The 27924-nt window shown below is 48.2% G+C and overlaps 1 protein-coding gene across 2 annotated transcripts in view; it reads right to left on the bottom strand.

Moving 5' to 3' along the window:
- The window catches only part of HDLBP (high density lipoprotein binding protein), a 39790-nt gene extending 12254 nt beyond the window's left edge, over positions 1–27536 (bottom strand). Inside the window, exons 1-14 of one of the 2 annotated variants that reach the window (XM_082487237.1) lie at positions 27429–27536; positions 9595–9662; positions 8938–9050; positions 7859–8013; positions 7107–7322; positions 5312–5518; positions 4630–4845; positions 3599–3805; positions 3279–3386; positions 2625–2729; positions 2087–2165; positions 1043–1182; positions 632–736; positions 257–370 (exon numbers count right to left, since the gene is read on the bottom strand). In XM_082487237.1, the coding sequence (XP_082343363.1) occupies positions 257–370; positions 632–736; positions 1043–1182; positions 2087–2165; positions 2625–2729; positions 3279–3386; positions 3599–3805; positions 4630–4845; positions 5312–5518; positions 7107–7322; positions 7859–8013; positions 8938–9013 (1728 nt within the window). In that variant the 5' untranslated portion in view covers positions 9014–9050; positions 9595–9662; positions 27429–27536. Of the gene's footprint in view, positions 1–256; positions 371–631; positions 737–1042; positions 1183–2086; positions 2166–2624; positions 2730–3278; positions 3387–3598; positions 3806–4629; positions 4846–5311; positions 5519–7106; positions 7323–7858; positions 8014–8937; positions 9051–9594; positions 9663–13662; positions 13721–27428 lie in introns of those variants that run through there. The other variant, XM_082487238.1, reaches the window with a different exon arrangement.
- Between the last annotated feature and the right edge of the window lie 388 nt (positions 27537–27924).

Genomic DNA, 27924 nt, shown 5'->3' with positions numbered 1-27924 from the left:
AGATTACACTGTCGTGGCATTGAGGCCCCATCCCAGGAACTTGATAGACAAGCTTTTGACAATAGGCTTAGACCCAAGGAAGTTCTCTACGTGACACGCTTGCAAAAATAAGCTGGCTGCCCCCAGCCGGCCAGAACAGTGTCCATAGCTCCCTCATCTTGAGGTGTTTCAGCCCTAGCCAAGCCAGTACAGTTCTGCTTTATTCCAGGGTTATCCAGGCATGTAGGACAGAACAGCAAACAGAAGTCCCCCTTACCAGGTCCGCCACCATCTTTTGCATGTACTTGGTGCACTTCTCCACCTCATTTTTGGGACCTCTTAGTTGGACGATGTCACTCTTATGTGCAGGGTCTGGGAAGTTGATGATAACCTACAAGAGGTGATCATTTACGGTCAACTGAAGCAAATGCAAGAATTGCTCTATCAGACACATGCAAAGGTTGGGATGATCCTATACATCCCCTGTCCCTTTCAGAAAAGGGTAACCATGTTAGCAGCCTCTGGACAAAAGAACTATCTTCTCATACATATTAGATACAGAGCCACTAAATTTATGACTTCAGCGATGATGTGTCTACTGCCCAAGTCAGAAATATCCCCTCTGGATTCCTCATCTCCTAGAAAGCCTTACCTCTGGGAATTTCTCCCGGATTTCCCGGATCCGCTCGCCCTTCTGCCCAATGATGGTCCGGTGGAATTTCTGCTCAATGATTAGGTCCTTGGTGCGTTCATTTTCCTGATGAGAACAGAGTTTAACATTCAGTGTTCAGCAGGAAAGCCACATACTTTTATTTACTGGTTCGCTGCCTGGCAGTTTACTCGCCAGCCATCGTCCCTCTTTTCTCCTCTAGATAAAATTCACTCTAGGTTGACAGAGAAAGGGTGTCCAAGGGAATAGAAGAACACATCTGTGAAGAGGTACTCGCACTTGTCATGAGATCCAAGTCCTTGGCAGGCAAGGGGCATGTACTTGCACCAGAAGGTTACAAGGGAACCTAAGAGCCCAAACACTGCGGCCTCCCAAGCATCACATCCTACTCACCATACGGGAAGCGAGTTCCAGCAGCTCTTTCTTGGCCTGTTGGACCCCCTGTGGGTCTCCTTCAATTCTGATCAGGTTGCTCTTCTCATTGTCCGGGGGAATGCGCACAGACACCTTGTAGAGGTCCTTAATCCTGTTAACTTCAAGGCAAAGACTGAGGTGACACAGTCTGCTAGGCCAAGACTTTGAAGCAAGGCACCTTGATTATCACTTCTTAGAGGCTGTTTAAGAAGTAAACCAGCCTCTGAGAAGGGACCAGTGAGCTGGGGCTGAAACAGGGGAAGTGCTTCTTCACCCTGGACTTCAGTGACAGCAGATCTGTGCCACACAAGAACCTGTACAAGTAAATGCTGTGGCATCTACAGATCCAACTGTTTGCTTGCCAGAGTGAGGCATCTGTTTCTTCCCCAAACAGCACCACATTTAGATCAGAAGATGATAATTCATTTTTAACCCCAAATTATTTTGGGGGGAGAAACTCACCAAGCAGATTTCTACCACCCCCAATTGGCTGCTAAAATGTAATTGGAGTAGAGCAACTTCAAAAAAATAAAGACAATTCTCAAAAAAAATAAAAACAAACAAACAAACAAAACTCCAACAACAAAAAAATTTCCTCCAGGATATGGCAAAGTAATCCTACCACTGTTCAACCTCCTAAGACACTTTTCACAGAATCACAGAATTTTCAGAGTTGAAAGGGACCTCTAGAGATCATTTAGTCCAACTCCCCTGCTAAAGCAGGATTGCCTAGAGCACGTTACGCAGGACTGCATCCAGGCGGGTCTTGAAAATCTCCAGAGAAGGGGACTCCACAACCTCCCTGGGCAGCCTGTGCCGGTGCTTTTCACACATTAAACACTTTTCACACATTAAAGCCACCCCAAGGCCTCACTACCCATTTAACTCCTGCCAACAACACTTCAGAAGAGCAGAGGAAATGTGATGGAGACAGCACACTGGATGAGCTACAGAGCCCCTGATGTGATCTGCTACACACCGAGAGTCCGAGCATAGGAAGGATTAGAAAGGCACCCCACTTACTGTTAGCTCCGTTCTTGCCAATGAGGTGTCGGTGGAATTTGTGGTCAACGTTGATTTCTGCATAATCCATCCGGTTGATCTATAAAGAATTATATAGGGCTAGGCAGGGTAGGCCACAGCTTCTCCCGTCTTGTGCCCTAAGTAACTGTCTCCTGCCAGTATTGGCACTGACTCTCCAGTGGTCAGCTACAAGCACTCCTCCTGCTGTTAAGCAGAGCAGAAGTACTCTGGTTTGAGCTGAGAGCAACATGCTTATGAAACATTTAAAGTGACTTATATGCCTCTGCAGCTACAACTGAAAGAGAAACCTTCATGCTCCGCATCAAAAGATTTAAGACCTGCTGCTGATTTTTTAAGAATGCTATGGGCGAGCTTCATAACCAAGGGTTTCATCCATCTGTCACACAACTTGTCTTCTGCAAGTTCTGTTAAGCATTACAAGATATCATATGGATGCGATACACACACCATCTCTGCTTTGTTGCCCGTTCTTCCCCCACTTTCTTCCTATGTACTGGAACTAGTAACACCAACTTACCAGATCCTTGACCATGACTTCAATCTGTTCCTGAGCCACATTCACATCTTCTGTAGGTCCTTCCAAAGTGATTTTATCCTCTCCTTCAGTGAATTCGATGTGAACCTTGAGACACAAAGCAATGAACCTAGTAAGAATTTTCCAAGATACAAGCCAAGTCAATGCTGTTAGTCAGGCCTACACCGTCAATCCCTGCCACTCAGAGATGGTTTCCTTCCCACAAAGTACACACATCATCATTCCCATGGTTTCAGAAGCAAGTCACAATTTGGGCGATATCACAGTGTCTAGAGCCCAAGGCTTTGGTGCTGTGTGGAGTCTGCAAGGGCTTTGGAGAAGTTACTCACCTAGTCTTTCTCCAGATATCATCTAACTCACCAGGGACAAGCCTCGTTGAAGCCAGCATTTGCAGGTATCCTATCACATCAATTCTCAAACTAGTACCACATAAAGCTTCCTTTGAAGGGCTCAACCCATGAGAATAACACAGGATGAGTAGTGTTTGCAGCAGTAAAAGAGAAGCTCAACTTAATATTAAGATCTGTGTCATTTCCTCCCTGGTTTTACCCACGCTAGAACACATTTCTCTCTTCTACAAAGAGTGGTTTGGACTAAACCATGTTCTACATCAGAGGGTGCTAAGCTCATCCATACCTTTGGCATCTGCTGAGTTATTTTGGCCAGGTTTTGTCCTTTCTTTCCAATAATGAAACGATGAAGCCAAGAGGGGGCAGAGACCGAGGAGACGGTAAAACTGTTGGCCTGAGAGACAGAAAAACAGAGAAGCTGTTTGATGGGCAGACTAGAAGAGGTCTTCACAAAACTTCAGTTCCAATTCCCATGCTGCACCCTCACTATTGATTTCTAAGCTGCACCTCTAACAGCCCAACAGAGACCCTGCCCTACACCTGCCAGTGCTCATGGATGTATCTTTATGGGATTTTCAAAGGCAGCCTAGCCCATCTTGTCAGTACCTTTGCATAGACTTCAGTCAATGCTTGCCCAAGCTTTTCAGGCTCGCCTCGCAGTATCACCGTCTCCGAGCTACTGTCAGTGGGTGGGATTTCGACAGAGACTCCAGTTTTCTCCAAGATCTCCTGCAGGGAATTCCCCTTGGGGCCGATGACATATTTATGCTGGGACTTCTTCACCTCCACTGCAATGGTAGTAGTCTTCTTTTTCTGTAGGGGCAGAGGCACTGGGGCATCAATCACAAGGGGGCAGGGAAGGACAAGAGTGAAAGGAAGAGGCACAAGATGCAGTGAAACTCTGCAGGCAGGAAAGGGCAAAGCAAAGGTGAGCACAGTGGTTCTGCAATACCCTAGCACCCTTTGGGCCCCTGCCTACAGAAAGCCTTGTGCTCAAAAATTCACAGGTGAAGTACAAAACTAGTACTCTGTGCCAAGCTCCCTGAGACACTACATGGAAGAGACCACATACACACACACACTCTTGCACAACAGGGCTCAAACACCCAGCTGTTCCCCAGGCAGTACTGTAATGCAACGTCATGTAGGCTACTAGATTATAAGATGATTATCTCTGTTAAATCCAGACTGGTACAAATACAGACCTAACCATGAAGAAAACCAGCCCAACAACCCACAACAAGGATATTCACAGCAATACTGGCTGTGGAAAATAAATTGGAGTGAAATTCACTCTTCAGCTACTTCTGCTAATGTAGCAACTTTGATACTGTTAGCTGGCCACCACCATAGACTTCACACTTCTTTCCTTAGTAGCACCTGTGTGAACGAGAGCCAGGGGAGCTCTTTGTGCTAATTCCCATGACAGAGAAAAGTGAGAAATCGGTCACCCCCTTGGTGTTATCACCCCGAGTCCCACTCTGCTGAGTGAGGAAATGGTAAGATCCAGGACCATATACTGCAAGGGCTTCTGAGCCAGAGCTGACATGAGGAGGATGCACAAAAGCAGAACAAGAAGGGAAGAAGGACTATGAGCAGGTGGGCGGAAGATGGAAAGCTTTATGGACCATCCATACCTTCTCCTCATAGATCTTCTTAACACGAGCCACGGCCTGGGCTAGCTGCTCCTTTTCTCCTGTGAAGACTATCTCTGTCTTGTTGACGCTGGGTGGAGGAATGTTGATGCGCGTCCCTGTGTCCTGCATGAGCTCACTCACCAGCTTGTTGTAAGGGCCAGCAATGAAGGGGTGGTACACTTTCTCCACATCCAGCCGCTCCACGGCACGCTTATCCTGGAAGAGCCCAGAACAGACCTTGGTGGGAACTGCCCTCCAGTCTCTGCCAGGCACAGCCAAGTTCCCAGTGCTGCCTTGCTCGACACTCTGGCCCAAGCACGTTTTTCAGTTTGTAGGCTTGTAGATCTCCATCCCTTTCAATCTACAAACACTGCTGTTGCTACTGCTGATTTACGATATTCACCTCTGTAATCTCCTGCCTTATCTCAGCTGGCACCTAATATGGTTCACTTCAAATATGAAACACACTTATCTGACTTCAGGGATGGACAAAATGCAGAACCAGAAGTTGCAGAACTTGGCAGCGGTGCTCATATAGCCAGTGGCACGTTATACATCTCCATTCAGACTAACGTATTAGACACCGACTGTGGCCATGGTGGCTACAAACACTTAATATACCGTGGAGAAGCAAAATGGCTGTCCAGCTAATGCCGCGAGAAAGATCACAGTACTGAAGTACCTGCTCAGCAGAGATAAGCAGGATCTCGTGTCGGGCCTTCTCAATGCCTTCTTTAGTGCCGGTGATCTTGATCTGGTTGCTGGAGTCATCCGGGCGGGGAATCTGGATTTTGGTTGCAGTTTTGAGCTCCAGGTCCTGCAGCTTCTCGCCATTCTTTCCAATGACAAAACGGTGGTGCTCCTTGGGGATGGCAACTGTCGCTGAAGCCTGCAACACAGGAATCGAGCATCTATGAGAACACTTGCCTGCACTGGCAGACCCACAGGAATAGAGCCAGGGAAAGCAAGTCAGATGCTGCTTAGCAGTGCCACTGAGGAGCAAACACAATGTCTTCCCAGCACATTCTGTCAGAGGACTGATACTGTACCAGAACAGTTGATCTATGGTGCCTGTCTATCAGCAGTCTAAAACCACCTTTCCCTCAAAACCCTTCTCTTTGCACAGGAGTAGTATTCTGAATTAACAAAAGCTTTTAGGCACAGAAGAGGAGGTGCCTATTCTCCAGTGTAAGATACTGGAGCAGTACCAGACAGCAACTGAGACGATGGCTCATGGGTGGGGTTTATCTGAACTCTGACATCTATTACCAAGGCTACAGAGAACAAGACACACAGTCTGACTCTTAGGAAACAGAAATTCAACACCAGAAGTCTATTCCATCAGGCAGACAGCTAGGAGATGCTTACCTCTACTAAGTGCTAAGGTGTGTTCCATGTAGCACATGCTGCTCCTGGGACTGCTTCTAGAAGGCCCCTCTTGGAAAAGGGGTCCCAAGAGCTTCTCTCAATCTACCATTAAAGGGCTGGTTTGTAACAGGGATTCCTGACTTCTTTCCTTCTGAGTTTTTACTGACCTGGTAGCTTATGATTGCTACCATGCTCTCAGCCCCATCACTTGGTGTGACTCTTCAACTCTGTGTCCCTATACTGAAGCCCAGCCAAGTCTAGGAGGAGACGTCAGAATAGAGACACACCTTTCAGACCAAGGTAGTAGGAGGTATACTTGAGGACAGTGGGTCATGGATCTGTAGCAGTACGACCCGAACTATTTTTTCAGATGCACATTAGGTAGGGTTTGTCCCTTTCTCTTCCCTTTGGCAGGGTATGACACATGGGCTGAACAGCACCAAGCAGACATGGTGTTAACTATTGCATTAACTACCTTTGACATTACACTTTAAAACACACTATGACAACTGGCTGTGACATAGCCTAACAAGAACTACCATCTTGATTATGAACTCAAGAATCTGAAGGTAAGAAATCAAAACCTAGAGTACTGAAAGGAGAAGCAACTGAAACAATGGGGCTGTGGCTCCTTACCAGTGTGGCTCGAGTTACACAATCCAGAACCCTGACCTGAAGCTTTCAGCTTTCAGCAGGACTTCCCCTTCTCTACTTTTCTTTCTCTCATCCTTCCATGTTCTCCTCTGAAGGACTTCAGAGAGAGCACAGTCCCGTTCTCCCACACTACTAGCTTTGTGTGAGGGGCCCACACCCTCCCCCCCAACACTAGCACCTCAGCACAAAGTCACTGTTTGTAATCCAAGTGTTTAGAGATTGCAGACTCCGCCCTTCATGCAACACCATGGCCTGTAATTAGCTTTGAACCCTATTTTAAGCCTCATTTGCATTCCAAATTGCCAATTGTGTGCTTTGAAAATATATGGCAAAGCTGAATTAGTCATCTAATAACAACTCTTTGGCTTATAAGCACACATGCCCAAGGGTCTCAAAGCCTTTGCAAGTCGTGGGGAAGAGCAAAGATGAAGTGCGAAACAGTTAGATGCCCTCACCTGAGTCTGCAGCCGAGCGACAATCTCCTTCCGAGCCTTCATGACTGCTTCCAGCTTGCCAGAGACCATGATTGAAAGGCCCTGGTCCTTTGCGAGAGACAGCTCCAGGTGAGCTCCTGTCTTCTGCATGATGTCAAGGCAGATCTTGGCCTGCTCGCCTTCTCCGAACTGATTCATGTCCTTGTATTTCCTCTCCTCCAGTGGCACATGAAACACCTGCTTGGCCACAGGACAGATAAGAGAAGGGCACAGCAAGCAGTCAGTGTGTTTTTGATTGCCAGTGCCTCCCTCTCTTAGTGCCATACAGGTTTACAGGCATACTCAGCTCCCAGGTTAGTGCAACCCATCAGCCTTTCTAGTGGAGACACCAGCTGAGACCAGGGAAAGTGCGAGAGCGCTGCAGCAGGCAGTCTGGCCCACACCAGGTGGGCAAAAGTGGGCTAAGCTATGGGGGGAATACTTTAACGGATTAGTGCTCACTACTGGAATCCTGCAATTCTTCCCCTAGACCTGCTCCCGCTATTTGCGGAACAGGGATGCAGAGCTTTTTCTGGACAGTTTTCCAACACATCCCTCCCCTCCAGAGCAGTCCTAGCTCTCAGCTGCAGTCCTCCTCGTGTCCCAGGGTAAAGTATGGCAAAGAGGCTGTCAGTCTGACTTCACTAAGGATTTCACACTCCACGGAAAGCTTCACTTCCCCCACTTTTTGGAGGGAGGAAAAGGAGGGAGATAAGACACCCGCTCCCACCAACCTGAGTGATGACAGAAGCCTTTATTGGTCGGATTTTGCTCCAGGGCCCAGCAGGTTCCTGGGCAGCTTCCAAACATGGTGCTTTCTCAGGGAGCGGAGGGAAGGCTTCTTTGTAGGTTGGAGGATCATTCTCTTCTTCAGAATTTAAAGCTGTAACTGGGGTGAAGCAAACAGGGTAAATGAGACCCTCTCCCTGCAGAAATGCCCCTATTCATAAGCAGTGCAATTGTATTCAGGCACCACTAACAAGGGAGAGCAAATGACTTGTGCACTACTATTAATCCTATTACAGTTACGCCTGTGGAGCAGCCAAGTCCGGAGCACAACTGACCTCAGCACAGCACAGCCTGCTGTAGATGCCATGAACAACCAGCCTTGTCTGAGCAGGCACTAGGGATGCAGGAAGTGAACATGCAAGTGAAAGGCAGCAGCAACAGCACATTATCGCCAACTTTGTCAAGAGGGGAGAACAGGCCGAGCAGAAATAAAGGAAAGGAACTGAGCAAGGCTGCAGGTCAGAAGGGGATGAGACAAACATACACCCAGGAGGGAGGCAGAGAGAAGCACTATAGTTAGGGCAGAGACCATGGAAAGCCTGTAGCTTATGTTCAACTCAGTTGTGAACTGGGCTGTGCCAAGCGGGCCAGCTTGCAGCTGCAGAATGGGTGCCGAAACCCATGAGTGAGTCAGTTAATGCAGTTATACTGACTTTCCCCAGCACCTGGCTGAGCAAAGGAAGGAAATGACAGCCCAGTACACTGATCCCATGAGGCTCTCTTGTAGGCCAATGCCCCACTCTTGCATGAACCCCATCCCACAGCTGACAGCATTGCTAGCTAGAGCTCTGTGGAGATCTGAGGCGTGCCTCCTCCTGGTTCTGCACTGTGCAGCATCACTCCTGTGCTGCTGGTGGTGGAAAGTCAGAGTTTGGCGGGCCACCAATCTAGGAACAGCGAATGCAACATCTGCACACTTATGGGGAACTGGATGCATGGAGCAAGTTTGGGTTACAGCAAGGAACCTTGCCTGTGCAGTCTGTATTTAGAGGCACATCACAGGAACTCAGCTGTGTTTTCTCACCTTTCACCTGCTGCTGAGCCAGGCCGCTGCGGTGTTCAGCGAAGCTCTCCTGGGTCAAAACTGCCACGGAGCTCATTGTCGACTTCCCACCCACACACAATCCGGGTATGCCACTGGAAAAGACAGAGGTGGCAGCACTATTACCAACACCATTCAAAATGCACAAAAGTCACTGCAGCAAGACAAAGTATGTGTTACTGAGCACTCTTCCAATCAGCCTCTTGAAAAGCACCTACAGTGCCAAGTCAGCTCTTGCTGAACCAGATAGGAATTCAGAGGGGATATTTCCTCACTGCACAGTGGTCACTAAAACCAGAGCTCCTCATTAAGCTCTTCATTTAGAAGGCAGAGGATGTGCAACCTAAGAAGGTCACTGGAAAGGGGGACACCAGAAGTTGTTAAAGCATACTCTAATTAATTTATCAATTATTAATGATGTGCAATTTTTCAATGAGTATCCAAGGGACTGGACAGTCAGTCCAAGACTGTTGTGTAACCCTGGAGAGAAAACAGAAAGGGCCCAGGATGCTGCCTCTTCCTGAAAAAGACTTACTTAGGTGCCTGAACTTCCGCTACTTGGGATACACTCAGAAAGCCACTCTGATAAGCAAGCTCAGCAACAGCAAGATCTTTGGCTCCCTGAAAACAACAACTTACCAGCTAAATGGTCAGTAGCCAGAGAGTCCGTCCTGTAAGCTGCCCGTTTGTCAGCCTGCCAGCTTTTGCTTTACAGAGAAGAGAAAAAAAAAAAAAAGAAAAAAAAAGAAAAATATTTATGTGACTGCTCCACGACAACAGGAAAACATGACACCCCCGGTACTGTAACTTTCAAAAGAGCACCGCTTGTACTGTGTTTCAAACTTGCACCCTATCCAAAACATTCTCATACTGAGTCACATCTCACCAGACTTTACCTGTCATGTTTTACTAGAGCTACAGGCAACACCACTATCTCCTTAAACCTCACAGCAGGAAGCTTGGAGTAGCTACTCTTTCATCACACTGGCTACAAGAGCAGCCATCCAGTATCAGGCAAAAATACAGTCAATTAGTAACAGATGTGCAAGATAGACATGAAATTTCAGGGTTGCAAGCAAGAGCATCAACATCTAGTCAGAGGAGACTAACAACCTGAAAACCTGCCAACAACACTGCCATCAGTCAGAAGTTAGGAATGTAGTTTAGTGGAGCTCGGGTGAATCAACATAGACATCCTCACAAACTAAGGCAAACACTCAGGGCTATCCACACACAGCTGCTGGCCAGTCTGCCTCTTCATTTTTTATTCTAATAAGATCATGCACCAGGCACTGAACTCTGTCTCCAGGCCTAAGTCTGCAAGGGGGAAGAACAAAACCCATGCAGGTTCACGTGGAGTATTTTACACATGTACACAAGACGGAACCAGGAAAACATATACGCTGCTGGTGGGAGCTTTACATCTCTTGTATCTGGATCTGCAGGCTTACTGAAAAAGTGTTTAGAAGTGTCAGTAAAAACGTAAAACTCAGTACAGTACCCACAGTACCCAGATGTACAACAGTTCCCCACACCTGGAGTTCCCCCCAGTGGTTATACGTGCTCTTGCAGGGCTTGCACTCTCCTAAAATCCAGTGCCTCTGACTGCTCATGGTGTGAGAGGTCCCTGTCCCACACAAACCCTGCAGTGCTGCTTGGACCTTCTTCTGAACAGCAGACTCAGACACTGTTCAGTAAACTGACAGTTGCCATTTCTGACCTCCCAGCATGCCAGAAAAGACTCCCAAAACCACTGTGTCACTGACGTGGTGTCCCACAGCGTGCTTTCATTGCGACACAGTAAGGGAAGGCGACAGTGGCAGAAGGAGGGAAGCACAAGGAGAGCAGTAATGCAGCTGGGCCATACAGGCCTGATGTGCACCTCAGTGGAGGCTGGACTGTTCTCCCCTACTTCAACATGCCTCTTATCAGGCACAAGGCAACACCACCTGCCTCGTCAAAGCAATAGAACTAATGTTGCAATTAATCCTGTAACGATCTGCTACTACCAGGTGGCAGCTACTAGGACAGCCAGCCAGCCGTGCTGTCTGAACCACAGCACGCAGAGGCTCTGCAAAATATACACGAAAGGGTGGCTAGTAATCTGATCTCAGAAAAATACCTGAGTTCTCCATGGTGGAACACGTGGTTACATGTCCATGGTACACGACTGAGCAGCTCAAGCTGCTGCAGAACCAAGGAAAGCGCGATAGCGGCACAGCACCTGTCCCAGACTATTCTGGCAAGGCCCGCAGACTCAGCCGTCGGCTCCTCCAGCCCGTTGGGTCGCTATTGAGGGTGCCACCACCTCACGGCAAGCTGCGGACAGGAACGAGGGCAGGAGCGAAAAGCATCCTAGACATCACAGCAGCTGCAAAGGTCTGGCTAGAGCCTTGCTAACGCTATGGATGTACTTTTCACTCTCATTTCTCAGGAAAACACCACCTGGCTCATCTTGCATGTGCTCTGTTCATTAGAGGAGGGTAAGGACGAGAAGTCAGTGGACGACACCCAATATAGTGCCTGCCCGAGAGCCACGACCTCAAGGCACAGCTGCTGGTTTCACTGTGTTTACACCTGCTGCAGAGATCTTCCTTGGAGCCCCCACCTCAGAGAACAGCTCGACATTCAAAGAAACCTAAGGGCGGCATTTATCCATATGAATTTCTGCTTCGTCACCCATACAGAAAGCTAAGAACAAATTCTCTTCATCTGCAGTAACCTTAAACATCTGGTATATTGCAGGCCTCAGGGATTCATCTCTGGCCAACATCGGAGGCAGCCATCAGAATGGTATTTTAAACGTAACGTCAAAACCAACAGCTCAGGCATTGCATTTGGAGCCCACACCTCCTTGACTTCCCACTTTAGGTTTTGAAACTAAGGTTACAGCTACGTCACACCAGCGTGTGGCTGACTGGGTCAACAGGTTTTAAGCTGCCTAGTTTATACACTGTCTGTAGCACTAGCTTTGTGCGCCAAAAGAAGTTTCAGAAGTCTAGAGCGCACTTAAAATAAAGAGAACGAAATCATCCTAAAAATAACCTCCAGCAAGGGCCAGACCTAACCACACGGGAAACAGTTGTATGAAGGGAAACAAAAGCAGTGTCATGAGTTACACTGCCAATACCATCAGTGCTTGTGGACAGAAACATCAGTTACGCATTATTTAAAACTGTATTGAATAAAAATAATAGCATTTTGTTAATCGAGGTAGCTGCAATCAGGTGCAGCTAGGATCGCACACAGCAGTGGGGCTGGGCTGGTTGTGGCAGCCACTGTCCTCTCTCAGATGTTCAGCCAGGGCAGGGTGATCTCTTGGTAGGTGAGCGCTCACACACGAAAACACTTGCTTTCTGAAAGCCAGCTGTCTCTCCCAGGCACTGGAGGCCCAGGCCCCTTGGTTTTCGGGAGGATCATGCAGGTGGAGAGCTGCTGTGCAGCAGGACGGAGTCTTTCCCTTCGCTCCGGTTCCTGAAGCAGCACACCCGAGAGCGCAGCACGACTGGTGCCTGGGACGCAGCCGGGCTTCCACCTGACCTCTCCCCAGTATTTACTCTTCCACTAGCCCCGTCCCCGCCTGCCTGGGACAGGAGCCCTGGGCCCACAACGTGCACACACACCCGCCCCCCCTGAGGCCTCCCGGCCGCTGCTCCTCGCTGGGGCCGCGCACCGAGAGGGACAGCCGGCCTCGGAGGGCGCCCCGGGCCGCCACCCCGCCCGCCTCCCCCGGGACAAGGGCGCGGGCGGCGGGGACCGGGCGGAGAGGCGCCCCGGCTGGGGCCAGGCCTGGGAGCCGCCGGGCCCCGCGGGCCGGGGCGGGCGGCGCCGCCAGCGCCACCTCAGCACTGCCGGCACCGGGGGCGGGGCGCGGCGGCGGGGCGGGGCGGCGCCCTTAAAGGGCCCGGCCGGGTCCCCGCTGTCACCCGCGCGGGGCCGAGCGGCAGGGGACGCCCCGACGCACCGCCCCTGCGGGAACGGGGCCGGCAGCGCGGCAGGGACCGCCCCGGCCCGGGGGCGGCCGCGTCAGGCCAGCGGGGGAAAGGTGCTCCAGCGCGGGGGGGGGGGGGCGGGGAGGAAGAGGGGGGACCGGTGACAGCCCCCGAGCGCGGCTCCGCGGCCGCCGGCGGCGGGCACGGCCTACGCCGAGCGCGGCGTTAGCACCTTCCCGGCGCCCGCTCGGTGGCCCAGGGAGCGAGGCCGGGGCGCTCGCCCCTCGAGTCGCGACAGGAGCGGAGCCGCTCGGCCCCCGCGATCCCGGGGAAGGCTGCCCGCCGCCGGCGCTGAACGAACGCCCGACGCCGACCGTTTGGGCTCGTACCAGGCGCGAACCCACCGACGGCCGGGGACGATGTGGAGCCGCCCCGACCGCGCCGCTTCCCCCTTCTCCTCCTCCCGGCATAGAGAGGGTCCCCGCCGCGTCGCCCCCTCCCCGCGGGGCCCGGCGTCTCCATCAGCCCGGCCCCGGCGCTACCCGCCGGCCGGCACAGCCGTGTCCCGTTCCCCCCACCCCGCGCCGCCCCCGCAGGACTTCGCCCGGCCCGGCCGGCGGGAAGTTGGCCCGGAGTTTCCCGGTGCCCAGCGGGAGGAAGCGAGGCCGCGCCGGGCCGGGCCGCGCCGCGCCGCTCTCCCCCGCCCCGCCAGCCTCCACGTCGGCGCCGCGGCGGAGGGGGCCGCCCCCCCCCCTCCCCGTCCCCCGTGACTCACTCCGGCCGGTGCCCGCTCGCCCGCCCTGCTGGAGAACCGGAGCGCTCCTGGGAGAGCGGCGCGGCGCCCGCCCCGGCGCCTATATAGGCCGCGCCGCTGCCAATCCCCGGCCCGCACGTCAGCGGGACATGCCCCTTCCCGGCGGGGCCGGCCCGCCACGCGTGCCCCGCCGCGGCCGAGCGGAGCGGAGCAGAGCAGCGGCCCGGCCCGCGGGGCTGCACGGCGAGGGAGGAGAACCGCGGGTGGCATCCACCCGCGAGTGGGTTCCACCCGCGAGTGGGTTCCGCTCCCCAGAGCGGAGAATTACCCAGGCCGGTTTCAGGCAGGGCAGCTGGCACCGGAGAGCAGCAAGCAGCCAGGGCTTGTGTCCCGTCCCACGAGTGGCCAAGGACACCGGGGCTCCAGCCCTTCTCCTCCTCCCTGTGCCAAAGCAGCAGCTACACGATGCTGAGGTTACAGACAGGAGAAGGGGCAAGGCAAGATTAAAAAAATCCCCCCCTTAAAAAGAGCCCCTCTCCTTATTCCAATCTTTAATTTGGAAAGGGGGATGAGTGAAGGAAGGGAAAGGCAAGCCAGCAAGCACAATACTCTCCTTTCCTGCAGAGAGGATGTTTATTAAAGTTTATGCAATATAGATGTTTTTAATTATTAGCCCTGCACCCTCAGGGAACTGAAGGAAAAAAAAAAGGCCCCATCAGTGTAAAAATACATGGAATTTGAACCGATTTTTGCATTAGCTCAGTCTCTGCCCGTTTTCCTACACAGGATTAATTTTCCTCATCATTCATAACTTGCACTTAGCAACTGGTTTTCTCATTCACGCCCTGCTCTCTTCCAGACCCTGGCAAACTAAACGCAAGAACCTGCTTTGGGGAGCTCTGACCACAGAAATGTGAGGTCTTTGGAATAACTGCTTTTGACTACATGCAGTAATTTTTATAGATATTCATGCACTGTATTTATGGAAACATGGATGGTATGTAGCTTTAAGTAAAATTAAGATTACTTATTATTACTGAACAAAAGCAGATTTCTCTGGTTTTCCTCTTTTAATCCTGCAGCTGGGAGGACACCCTTAAAGCACTTGAACTTTTTGACACAAACAGTTTATCACTGTAAATAAAAATACACTTGTGGGTGAAATCAGGAAGTATGTTAACAGGAGGAGGAGAATGGTTGTTAAGAGTTGACACCCTGCCCAGGCACCATGATGATCCATCTCCCCCCTGTCCCGGCCTCTCTTCAAAAAGTCTGTCGGTCTCTGCGAGGATGCAGGGATACCGCTCCAAGCATGGGGCTGCCGCATGGAAAGGCAGCAACCACTGCTGCCACGTCATAGACACTCCAAGAGCTGGCTCGGGCTCCTCCGACAAAAAACGTCTGGGCTGTGGATGCCAGCGGCACCCCGTAAGACACGCAAGCAGCCTGGTGCCTATCAAGAGAGGTGGCTCGTGCAAAAACAGAGCTTCGGGGACCTGGGCAAACTGCAGCACCTCCAGACTTTGGACACTTCTGCTTCCAGGCAGCAGCTGGGAGTGCGGGGGGGGGGGGGTATGTGGGGTGTGGGTTGTAATTTAGGACTTGGAGCCTAGCACTCTGAACCTCGCTCGAGGTGCATGATGCTTTTCTGGTGCTTTCACTCCCTCGTGTTTATCTCCCCAGCGCAAAGCAAACAGCCTCCTTTCAACGCTCTAACTTCACTGCATCCAATTAACTCCGACATGGGTAAGTACTGCGATCCCCTGTGCCGGGGGACCAGAGGAGCATCACAACCCCCAAACTAGGGCATCTTACTGAAACCAACATCCTTCTCCCGCAACTCCATCTCATTATCTGGTTCAGCAGCAGCCCTCTGTGGGGACATGCCACCTTGTGCCTATGGGACAACCATACAGCCCTCTCCTGCTCTGTCTATGTAATGTTGCTGCAGCAACTGGGCTTGCTAGGACATTATGGATTTCTGGCTTTTATCACAGCTTCCTCTCCAGGACTGTTTAAGAGGGAATCCTCTCCACGTGTTTCTGTAACTCTCTCTTTATTTGCAGCTGCAAGTGGTAGGAGGGAAGCCTGCCAGGCCCAGAAGTTACTGGAAGGCCTAGAACATCTCACTGCGTACCACCCTCAAATAATGATTTCTGCTGAAGGAAAACCATCATGGGCTCTTCTCCTTAGAGGAAGATCTTCCACAGGGAGAGAGGGTGGTGGTGGGGGAGAGAGCTCACCTTTCCTTCCACATTCAGTAAGTACAGAAGTGTTCTGTGCATGGACAAAAGCACATTTAGAGGGTGCTAGAAGGCCTGTTTCAACCTGCCGCTCTTCCTGCCGGCACAACATTGACCATCCGTGTCCCACCCTGTCCCTCTCCTTAAGTAAGGCAATAGGGTATGAGTAGAGAGAAGCCTGCAGGGGCTGCTTGCTGCCTGTTCTGTCCACTTGCCCACAAGTGCAATCTCACATAAAAAAAAAAAAAAAAAAAAAAAAAAGTTTGTCATGGAGCTGTGTGTAAAATGGCTCCTTTATAAGCCAGGCATAGGAATTTTTGGTAGCTGAGGGGAAAAGAGATAGAAGAAGGTACCCAACCCCTTCACAAACACACTAACCCACCCCTCTCCCTCTAGCATCCCACATTTTGGCAGCATTATGACAGACCCTGGTTTCACTGACTTGCGGGAACAACTGAAAAGGAAGCCTCCCCAAAAGAGCACCAATGTGCAAGAGAAAGGGTGAAGGATTGGGCAATCCACAGTTTCCACAGCTTATCAAATTGGCAGCTTATATCACCAGTCTGAGGGAGGACACAGAAATGGGACCAGCAAAAACATGAAATGCACACAGAGATAAAACTCACACTGAACAGGTTTGGGGCTTGGTTTTTTGGAACATGCGTTCACCAGTGTGAAAGCAAAGGTTGAGGAGTTAAAAAGCTTTCTGTAATCACACCACCCCAGGACTCTTGGGGAAGGGAGAGGAAGCTTTCAGCTCCTTAAACCACCAGAGCAGAGACCACAAAAAGGTTGGTCTTTCCTGGCACATTCACCCTCAGCTGAGCTAGGATTTTGCAAAGGATTTCTTCTAGCCTGTTCCTATTTTCTGTTGTTAGTAGAGATCCCTATTTTTCCTGCCAGAAACTGCAAGCCTTATTTGGAAAGCGACCCAAGTATGCTCCAAAGAGTGTGTGCTGTGACTTTATTTCCTGTTAAATATAACTCCAGATTTCTAAAACTGTACAAATAAGCACCCTTTTGGTACTCTGGGTGCTTATCCCACACGCTGAAGTCAAGAGACCACCACAAAAGAACTACCTGTGAAAGTATCCATTTCAGCACATCCCTCACCAGTGACATGAAGAGAAAAGGGGCAGGGGAATGCCTTGGATCGTACTAGAAAAAAGTGGAAGAGGATTCAGGACGCAGGGCACTTGTATGCCAGAGAGTACTGAGGTTCTCAGCCAAAGCAAGCAAGATATGCCTCTGGGCTCTAAAGCTATCACTGTGGCTTGCCATGGGATCTTCCAACAGAACGTTTTTATTTCTACAGGAAAACCTCTATTAAATGGAAGTTAAGGGTCAAATTATATAGATCTTTCTGCTAAGAGAATGAAAAAAGTTTCATCACAAAAAAATGACTGAATGTGTGTCCACGTTGCTTATGTCACAGTGACTTTGAGACCGGATTTTCTTTATTTGCCACGAGGAAGGAAGCTTCCAGGGACGTGCAAGTCAGGCACCTCTCTCCCCCATTCACGCATCACTACTATGAAGAAATGATTCTGTAGGCTACGTTCTGCCCCTCGGCTGTACTTAATGCAACCCCACCATCCTCAGAGACCCACTGTAAATACCCAAGTAGAGAACTGCTGGTAGAAAAAGTCTATCCGAGCCAATACACGAATCCCAAATGAAGGGAGGGAGGTGGAAGCAGGACGAGCAGCTGCACGTGTTCGTCTCACATGGGACCTAGGTGGTATAAATAAGGGGTCCCAGGGGAGTGCAACACCACTTGCATTTCTCCTGGTAAACCTACATTGTTTATCGAGGGCAATTCTCTTGCACAGGGAGAAGAGGTGACCAGACATCGAAGGAAGATGACTAACCTCAGCAAGCCTCTCAGGCCAAAATGGTTGTTTAAAAGACCTGTTTATTTCCTGGGCAGCCTGACAGTAAAATTATGCAACCATCTGCAACCATCAGCTAGCAAAAAAAATATATACACTGCCCTTCCTAGACTATCACAGGGTGCTCTATAAAAAGGGGTGAGCAAAATAGATAGGAAGAACAGGAGCAACCTACTGGTGGGGACAGAGTTCTAGGGTGAACAAGTAGCTTCAAGCCCTCTGACTGCAGAGAGAGGAAAAATTGCTAGTTAAGGGGTAGATAAGCATGATTTACATGGGGACACTGTGCGAAAACCAGATTTAGTGGTCAATGCAGACAAACCAGTCAAGAGACTTGAGCTCTACTCTTAGTTTTGCTGCCGATTTAGTGAATTGACCAGTGAAATTCTCTTGGTTGCCCTGGCTGTGCATGCACAGTGCTCTTGATTTACTCTGTGGACTCATTATTTCATTTCAGGTTGTTCAGAACGTGGTGATCCTCAGATGCCAGGTGCTATGACAAAACAAATGCCATTTCAGAGATGAGGAAGAAAGTCGATGGACAGTTTAATAAAATCAATCCAAAAGCAAAAGGAAGCCACAGAGGACAGGTCAGAGTCCATCCTTTCACTTACACTGGAAGAGAAATCTGATTATTTAACACAAACTTGGCTTTCAGGAGAAGTTAGGATTTCAAATAACCAAGATAAAATGGAATAGATAAAATGGAATGAGATGAAAACAAAAATAATACATTCAGTCCAGGAACAACTGAGGTGAATTTCCCACCTGTATTTTGGAGATGGTTATAGGCAAATTTAGGAATTGAACAGGTTGTCATAGTACCAGTAAATTTCAGGTTCTTGGCCTTGGAAAGCCAATAAATACTTTAAAGAAAGTATCTTCCTGTATTGCTTTACAGTTTCACAGTAAATCAAAACACTGATTTGACTCAAAAATGGGCAAGAGATTCAGAAAACAAAGATTCCTGATACATTAACTGGAAAGTGGCAATAGCACAAAGTGGCAGAGGTGAAAGAAATCACAGAAATTCAAAACATTTGACAACAGGCTGGAGGTCCAACCTTCTGCATGAAGCAGGGTCAGATCAGGCCATTCAGTCAGATCTTGAAAACCTTCAAAGCTGCACAAACTTTCTGGGCAACCTATTCCAATACCTGACTATCCTAACAGTGAGAAAGGTTTCTTACTTGCAGTCAGAACCGTTCATTTCAATTTTGGCTCTTTATGCTGATCTGAACTTGCTTTTTAATTAAATTACCACCAGTGTGCATGCTCATCAGACACAGGTGCTTTCAGAGTGGTGCTGCAGCACCGGTCTCTGTTCAACCTGCACTGCAGAAGAAAAAAAAAAAAAATCTCCCACAAATAATTAGCTGAGAGCTACTTCCCAAAGCCTGCTTGGATACTTGCAGTTAAATACCACAGTTATCCAAGAAGTGAGGATTGCGGAGATACTGCAGAACAAAGCACACACTATTTCCTTTCTGTTCTTCAAAAGGAAACTTTCCCCTCGCTCTCCTTTGGCTACTGGGTTGGAGTTCTTTTGTTTACCTTTTCAGTCTCTCTTGTTCCCTCTCCCTTGGCAATTGCAATATAAAATGAACACGTGGCAATTTTTTTTTTTTTTTTAAGAGGTATTGCCAGAACCTCTCATGCACTACCTATCATGTTGCTTGGAAAGGCAAGGGACTTATAAGCCCTGAACCTACCCTTTTTCACATTAACCATTATATGTTTAGAAAAATCAAAGCTGATTGGGTCCCTTAGGTTGAACATGTCACCATGCTCCCTAAAGGCCTCCTACAGGTACTCTTAGGCTGATGTTTTGCAGGGCAGAATTTAAGGACCTGCTTATGGCAGTTTAAAAAGACAACAATCGCTTCTTTTCACAGAGACTCAATTAGGTAAATATGTATAGCAAATAAAAAAAAAAAAGTGGCAAAGTATATGTGACATCCCAAGTGACATTTTTCAGAGGGGCAGGGGGACAATTTGCAACTTATGCATGGAAACTGTAAACAGACATTGATTTTTGTCTATTTTGTTTGATTTTGGTTGTTTGTGGCTTTTTAAAAATATCTTGCTTAGCCACTTTGATTCTAGGTATTGTACAGAAAAACCTAAGTGAGGTTGTTCATGGCTCCTTGAAAGGTTTTAAAGATTCCTCAGTTACTAATGTTTATTGGATAACGAAGACTTAAGAGAATGCCAGAGCTCCATTTTTATAAACTTTGTATGTGCTTTGGTATGTTTTCCTCCAAGTTCCAGTTCCCCAAGTCACATGGCTTCACAAGACTCCAATTTTGTAGGGTTTTTTTCCTTTATTTCTATCTTTCAGTTACAATAAGCAGCTTGAAAATAAAAAATAGAAAAGTTAGCACTATTGTGACAAACAAAAACCTCAAAAGAATAAAATAGTTGCAGGGAGGCTAGTGCTTTGTTTGGAGAGGGAAGGAACAATTTAAAACTGGGAAAAAAAAATAATCTTCAGTTTGACAACAATTCCTCTGAAGAGGCATTAAAGTAAAGATGTGATTCCAACAGCCACTTTTTAAAAGCGATGATAGGACCCTCACTATTTAAGCACATCCTTCCCTTTGTCCTATTCATAGCACATGCAACAGGGGCTCAACATATCCACAGACAAGCACTAATTCCTAATCTCTACTAGGCCAAGCAAAAGGCTCTTCATGTGTTAGACAGAATTACATCACGGTGATCTAAACCGACAGTGAAAAAACCAGACAGTCTTCTCTTCCAAATCTGCAAGGCCACTCTAAGCCTGCTATGAAAGAAGAGAGAGAGAGATAGCGAGAACCCAGAGTAAAACTATTTCCACTAATTGTTACAAATAATATTATTTTACGCTTAAAGCCTCTTTTCATAACTGAATCATTTCCATCCAGTCCCACCCTGCTCATCTTTGGGCTAAACTAGACAGGTACACGTGCCATTTTAGGTACAAATTTTTTGCTTTGATACCTCATGCTGTACAGTCCTCCACCCACACATTGTTATTGTCTTTTGGATTAACAGACTAGTGCCCTGAGCAATACGAGTTTTCAAATACAATAGAGGGGTTAAGATTTCTTAAATTTTCAAGAACCTCTAAACTTTTTAAATACTCACTGCTTGTTCCCATTTTTAGCCGCAGCTCTGCCACAATCAGAGCCATCAACTCAGTATTTTAATTTCATGAAACTATTTGTAAGAGGAGGTGTCAAACTTTACTTTTAAGCTTTCTCAATGCTACTTAACCAGCTCTACCATTAAGCGACAGTCACGTATCTACAGCTTGCTATTCTCCAGAGATTTCAAGGGTCCTTGTAAGACCATGTACCTAAATCCCAGCAGGCTATACCAACCACTGAAGTATTCATTTTGAAAACAAAAGCACATGCAATAACAGGCCAACCATAACATGTTCCCATCCGTACTTTCACCCTGCTTGCTCTGTGAGTTGTTCTTCTCAGCTTTCAACTGTTCCAACACAGGTTTTCAACTTTATCACTTGAACAGAGATAACAGCAAACTTACTTTCTACTGCGCAATGGAAACAGTTGGGGCCCGGTTTGTAAAGTGCAGAGCCCCACTGCCCTCTCTGGAAGGGCAGGGGAGCTCAGACAGCCCACACCATCCCCAGCGCCCACTGGAGAGACACAGACACCCCACTCCTCACCCAAGGCTGCAGCTAAGTCAACCAGCGACAAGTCCATCTCAGTCAAGCCTGGCTTCTTGCCCCACTGGGGCTTGCTCTGTCCCTGCCAGTGGGGAAATCTTCCTTGCATCAACTCTGACCCTTACTGTCTTCCTTCTTCCTAACTCTACCCAGGTATCCACCCCAAGCCTGATGTCCCTGTTCCTGCTGCACAGCCAGGCCTAGGCTTTGTTTGTCACTCATCTTTGGCAAATATCCAGTTTATTTTGTGAAATATCCAGTTTAATTCTTAGCGCGAGAAACGCAGGCATAGACAGAAACACAGTACCAGAAACAATAGGAAGAGAACCAGCAAGTGGTACTACTGCAGGTGGTACCACTGGAATCAAGCAACGGATGTGAAGGTGTTCAGTGTTCCTCTAAAAAAAGGTCTTTATTAATTTTTTCAGACAACCCACTGCAAAACTTTTGAAATACCAGTCAACCGAAACTAGCAGGGTGGGGGAAAAGGGACAGGGGAATGATGCCTATGCGAGGTGCCAATACTCTAAACCAAGCCTGCCATTTGAATGATGCAAGAAGATTATTCCAGTTATCCAAACCTCGATGAAAAATATGCCAGAGGTTAGCTTTATGAAAGCTAGCCATACCCACCTCATGACGTTTCCTGTGAGATATGACACTGGTAACCTTCCTTTAAAACCAGAGTCCCAATATGTATGGGTCAGACAGCATTTTTAGGGGCTTTGACAGAGTCCCCAACAAGCAATTATCAGCTAAATAACACTGGGACAAGGCTGTGTCCTGCCACCTCCTCGCTGAACAGTAATAGTCAAAATACTACAGGGTCCCAAGTCTTTCCTCCTTAAAATCCAGTTAGCTGCTGGGATATCAGACTACTAAATGCAGAGCTACAGCACATGAGTATCCATTGTCATGATACAGCCCTTGCTTCCAGAAATTTTCCATCAGATATTTCTTGTGCAGGTAAAAGGTACAGTGTACACACAAATTATACACGTGGATGCTTTTACCTGAATCACTCCAATTTATGACATGTTTATATGGCAGTCACTTGTGGAAGTCTGTTTTTTTGGGGTTTGTTTTTTTGTTTGGGTGTTTGTTTTCTTTTCTTCCACTAATGCTAAATAGATGTATCAGTTCCATCCCCGAACTATTCCCAAATGTTCTTTCTCATCAGTGAATAATCTTCAATAAAGACAACAAAACTGTTGGTGGAAAACAGTTCCAGACGTTGTGCTGCTGAGTGTAAGAGAATCTGGTACTACTTCCATTTTGCGTCAACAAGTAAATCCATTTTACTTTACAATTAAATTAAACAGCGTCATTTAAGGAAGGTCGCATGAATATTACTGTGCTATTCAATCCTCTCAAAGGCAAAACTTTTCCTGTGAATCATCATTTCTTGGTGTCTTACAGCTACTGAACCAATCCCTTCCCTTCTTCCAGTGCTGTTTTTCCGCTGAAGTTAAACTCATTACGATTTCCTCTAACCGAGCCTTTTGTGGTCCCTCTTTTCTCTCAGGTTTCCCCCTGGTTTTTTTTCTGCCAGCTGCTTTGCAAGCGCCTCTTTTGTTACCCTAGCTGGACGTAGCTCCTTGCCTCAACCCCTGCTCCTCACAAAAGAGCGACATGCTTCCGCGGCTGCCTCAGCAACACAGCCAGCTCCGGCTGTAGGGGCAGCTGTGGACAAGGTCAGCCCTTCGCACCCATGGGGCCGCTGGACCCTGACTGCCCACTTCCACAGACACAAGACAAAGTGGCAGCGCACTGAGATTAAACCAAATCAGTTTTGTTTTTTTTTTTTTTAAATCAGCTGATGTCAAGAAATTAGTACTGCGAGGTATACATGTACCTAAGTTATTTACATGCTAATATATTTAGTAATAATTTGCAAAATATTAGTAGGCATCTTTAAAGCTTGAAAGAACTACCAGATGCGAGATTCAACAAAATTGAACCAGCCGTGAGAGACAAGTGATGTCAACCAGCAAGTTCAAAGAGAAGTATCTGTATTATACGGTAGCTCCTAGAAAGGACACTCGTATCTCTGAGAGACTGCTGGGAAAATACCAGAACTTGTTTAGCCAGAAACTCTGAAGTGATGGAAAAAAGAACCCCTTTGGCTTTAAAACACATAAGTTTCTTATGAAATGAAATAAACCCAGAACACTTATCACAGCCTGACTATCTTTCCTTGTTAGAATTAAAACCTTAAACACATAAATCTACCAACTCAAAGTCTTCTACACACATAAAGTATTCTAAATAAAGAAGCTTTCCCCACTGGTTTGGCTAGAACTTTTCCTCCTTGTTTACCGATACATCTTTTTTTTCAACGTGACTCCCTGATTCTCTTCCACTGAAGTCACACCATGAGAGTTATGAAGCAATATGAGTTCACAGACAGAAGATGGGGAAAAAGGTCACTAGAATTATTAGGCATGCAGGACTTTTCCATTTAAGATGGCAATGTAAATCACAAGATTTTAATAGCAGATTTTTAGGACATAAACAAGCTGTCCTTTAGCTTTAAAAGAAAGACAAATATAAACCCACATGCTGAACTCTCTCAGGTATAATTCCACACCCAGGATAAGGCCTGTAACTCAAAATTATTCTTCCAAAACTAGGAATTTCTAAAATGAAAAGAGCTCTTTAAACAAGCCCCAAACTGGGGACACCAGGCACTTGCCTTAATTACCAGCCTAGCATAAGCACCTGGGGCCTGGGGACCATCTCCTCCACAATTCCCCCTCAACAGGCCCTACTGACCTGGACCCTCCCTTCCAGCCCAAATGCAGTCTCACAGCCCACAGCAAATACCACAGCCTCCTGGTAAGACAGACTCCACTGGAACAGCTTCTAGACCAATGCCCCAGAGAAATCAGTATGCAAAACAAAAAGCCACCAGCAAACCCCACCACTCTACACAATACAGCCTAATGCACTCTTCTTTCAAGGTTAGGGTAACTAGGAAGAGTAACAGAGGTCTAATCCTGCAGCTGGGTTTTACTCTCCTATCTCTTCTTTATCTGTTTTCATATTTTAATACAAATAACACCTACTTAATTCTTGCACAGACCCATGTTGCAAAAGTATTATGGGCCTCTCAGTAACATGTTCTTGGACAAGTTAGACTCGTTACATCCTGGGTGAACATGCCTTTCTCAGCCCACTTTGAAAAGCCCTGTTGCAACTTCTTCAGCAGCGCAAGTCTTTGTCAAGATTATAACAGCATTTCCATAAGGGTAACGCTACAGATTATTGTGCTTGACCCACAGGGCACTAAAAGGCTTGTACTTGTTACGGTGTCTTGCCAGGCTATCCTTGGGTGCCTACTCTTGTGAAGGGTGAGACTGACTGATATGTAACTTCTCTCTTTCTGGCAGCAAGGAAAGTGCGAAGGCAGTTTCCAGACCCTGTCTTCACTGCTTGCCAGTTTCAAAACACCCATGAGGACACTTGCCAGAGTCTCACTATTTTGCTTTAAGGTTCATTTTATAAGATCTGCACAGTATAGACCTGAGGATTTCCTCCTCTAGAATTCCTGAATGCAAAACAAAGTTGAACCACTGTTGAGTGACTTTAAGAGAAAATTGCATGTAAATCTGATATTCTACAGAAATCCATGGCTCAGATTGTCAGATACCCTCTCAGTCATGGTGAATGAACTTTTTAAACCACTTGAACACTGTGGACTGGTCCCAGTGCCACTGCTGGCTGCTCTAACTATCTGACTGGTAGTGACCTGGGTGAATTGCCTGAATTCTCACAGTAGCGCAATCCTAAGTGCATTTGTATCAGCTTAACATGCTTATATACACAAAGGGAAGAGTATGTTTGGGGAAGGGTGGTATCAACTGAAATCTTGTAACCAAAAAAAAATACCAATTTTCTTTGAAAAGGTGTGAACTGCACCAGCAGGGTGTCTGGGATGGCTCTCCACTCTGATGACAGCTACAAGGTTACAGATCCAAGGTTACAAATCTCTCTTCTAACAGACCACACTGTCTTCAGAAGCAGCTTAATGTGAACTGGAAAAAAAGACAAGCTACTTGACTAAGAACAACTCCCCTCATCCTACCCAAATATAAGTTACTATCGTTACCGTTATCCTACATAACATAATGATAATGTTGTGATCCAATTCCAGATCAAGAGGAAATCTCTGCCCCCCCCCCCCCCCCCAGTCATCCCAGTCTAGAGAAGTAAGATCAATGAAAAAGCAGGGAACATAAGAACCTTTAACACATAACAAGTAGTGTCATAATTTTTTCACCTTTTCAGGCAGAATTGGGGGAGAGGAGGGAAAGAAGACAAGAAATCAGCTTAACTTGCAATGAAGAAGGAGACAGGAGTATGCGTCATGCTATCAGTAGTGAAACACCGGAACAATTTATACAGAACAAACACAGAGTAATCTTTCTCAACTGTTTCTTAGAAGCTACTTAGAAAACTGTCTTTTGAGAATGATCTAAGCTTACTGTATTTTCTCGCAGTAGCAAAGCTCAGGCTAGATGGTTACACTGCCTCTTACCACTCTACATTTACAGACCTCCAGATACTGTTATCTCCACATCTTGCGAGAGCTTTTCCTGTGCCTGTCATTCTAATCTGTGAAAAACTGTACTACTGTGGACTTTTTTGGCAAGAAAAGGTTGGGAATTTTTCTGTGGCTTGGGTATGTGAGTAGCCCTGCCTATGATTTGGGCAATGCTGCACGAAAACCCACATACAAACAGAAAGGCTGGTTTTCCTAACAGCTTAAATCTGAATAGGCAAAGATTTGGAGAGGTAGAACTTTAGTAGACACACAGCTACAAATTATGTTGCTGCTTCCTTTCCTGCCTTGACTCTGATGTATATTACTGTACCAGAGGGAGGGATACCCAATCCACATATGAAATGTTATCCGAAACACCAGTTTCCAGTCTAGTTTGGGAGAAGAAGAAGAAAAAAAAGCTGTTATACTATCTGTTAAATTGTCTTCTAACTGAAAATAATTGCATGGCATTTGGATAGCAACAGCAGGGAAAATGGAGACTAAGTCATCGGGCAGCAGCTTCACTTGCCTTATTAAATAGAAAACATGCAATAAAGCAATTCAGCACATATCAGTGTGCAGAATTTTCTCCGTCATTACACAACAGTGTAGGAAAAGAACTGACTCCTTCACACTCCTTAGGACTGCCAGTGTCTCCGATTTTCATTTCCTGGCCACAGAGTTGTGAATTTGGATTCAAATTCTAAACCAGAGCTGTGAATTCAAGGGCCTTGGCTCATCTCCTCAGTTATGAGTGAACTGCTGTTGCAATTACCAATGTTCCCAGCATGACCTGTTCTCTTGCATCTTGTCTTTCAGTAGAAGGAATTGCTCTTGCCAGTTGGGAATCCTTCCTACCGTTTGAGGAAAGCCAACATGGCAAGCACAGCTTATCCTGTGTCAAGCCACTTCAGCAAGAGCCAAGCCGGGCCCAAGGATCATAAACTCCTTGCGCTTAACCCTCTTCAGCTCTGTTCGAGTGCTGGATCACCCTGTTCGATAATCAGCCTGCAATAAAACCACCCTACAGGACTAGAGAGCAGCTCAGTGCAGAGGCAGCATTTCCCCTCTGCCACAGAGGAGGTTGGCTCCACCTGAAGAGCCATAGGCGAGGCACAAACCCTTCTCCAGAGCGGCCGGTGACCGGGGACTCAGTTTTCGGGCCCACCAGCGGTGCAGGAGGAGACTATTATGCCCACCCCGCGCCAATGGGAAAGGCCGAGACCATAGAGCAAAGCCGGCCGCTCGCTAGACATTCCGCCCGCCGAGCCCGTCTCTCTGCTGCCGCCATCTTGTCGGAGGCAGCGGAACCCGCCCGACCGCCGAGCCGGGCCCGCGCCCTCCTCCCGCTTACCTGAGGCGCTCCCCACCCCCTGCCGCCCTCCCGCGCGGCCGACGCCACCGGGCGCCGGTACCGGCTTTACCTCTAGTAGGCCCGCAGCGAAGCCTATGCTGGGTACGAGGCCGAGGGGCCGGCCGCCATCTTGGTAAAGAAGAGGGATGTGCGTGACCTACCAGCACACGGATGATCCCTCCCCCACGTACCCTTGGCCGGCGGGTTGCTATGGGAACGAGGAGGGGCGCATGCGCGCCGGCCCCCGCGCCGCACCTCCCGGCAACGCCCCCCGGGGGCGGGGCCTGAGGGGGCGGAGCGGGTCCGAGACGCTCCGCCCCTTCCCTCCTGGCGGTGCGCGCGCGCGGGAGCGGCGGTCGGGTCGTTGGCTGCGTGCGGGGAGGGCCGGCAGGTGAGGAGAGGGGTCCTGAGGTGAAGGAGTGGGGAGGAGAGGTGAGGAGAGGGGTCCTGAGGTGAAGGGGTGAGGAGGAGAGGTGAGGAGAGGACCCCTGAGGTGAAGAGAGGTGGCCGTGAGGTGAGGGGCCGTGAGGTGAGGGGCCGTGAGGTGAGGGGCCGTGAGGTGAGGG

Source organism: Vanellus vanellus (genome assembly GCF_965231255.1).
Source record: "Vanellus vanellus genome assembly, chromosome: 8".
In the NCBI taxonomy this organism is placed as follows: Eukaryota; Metazoa; Chordata; class Aves; order Charadriiformes; family Charadriidae; genus Vanellus; species Vanellus vanellus.
This window is presented reverse-complemented; position numbering and strand designations above follow the sequence as displayed.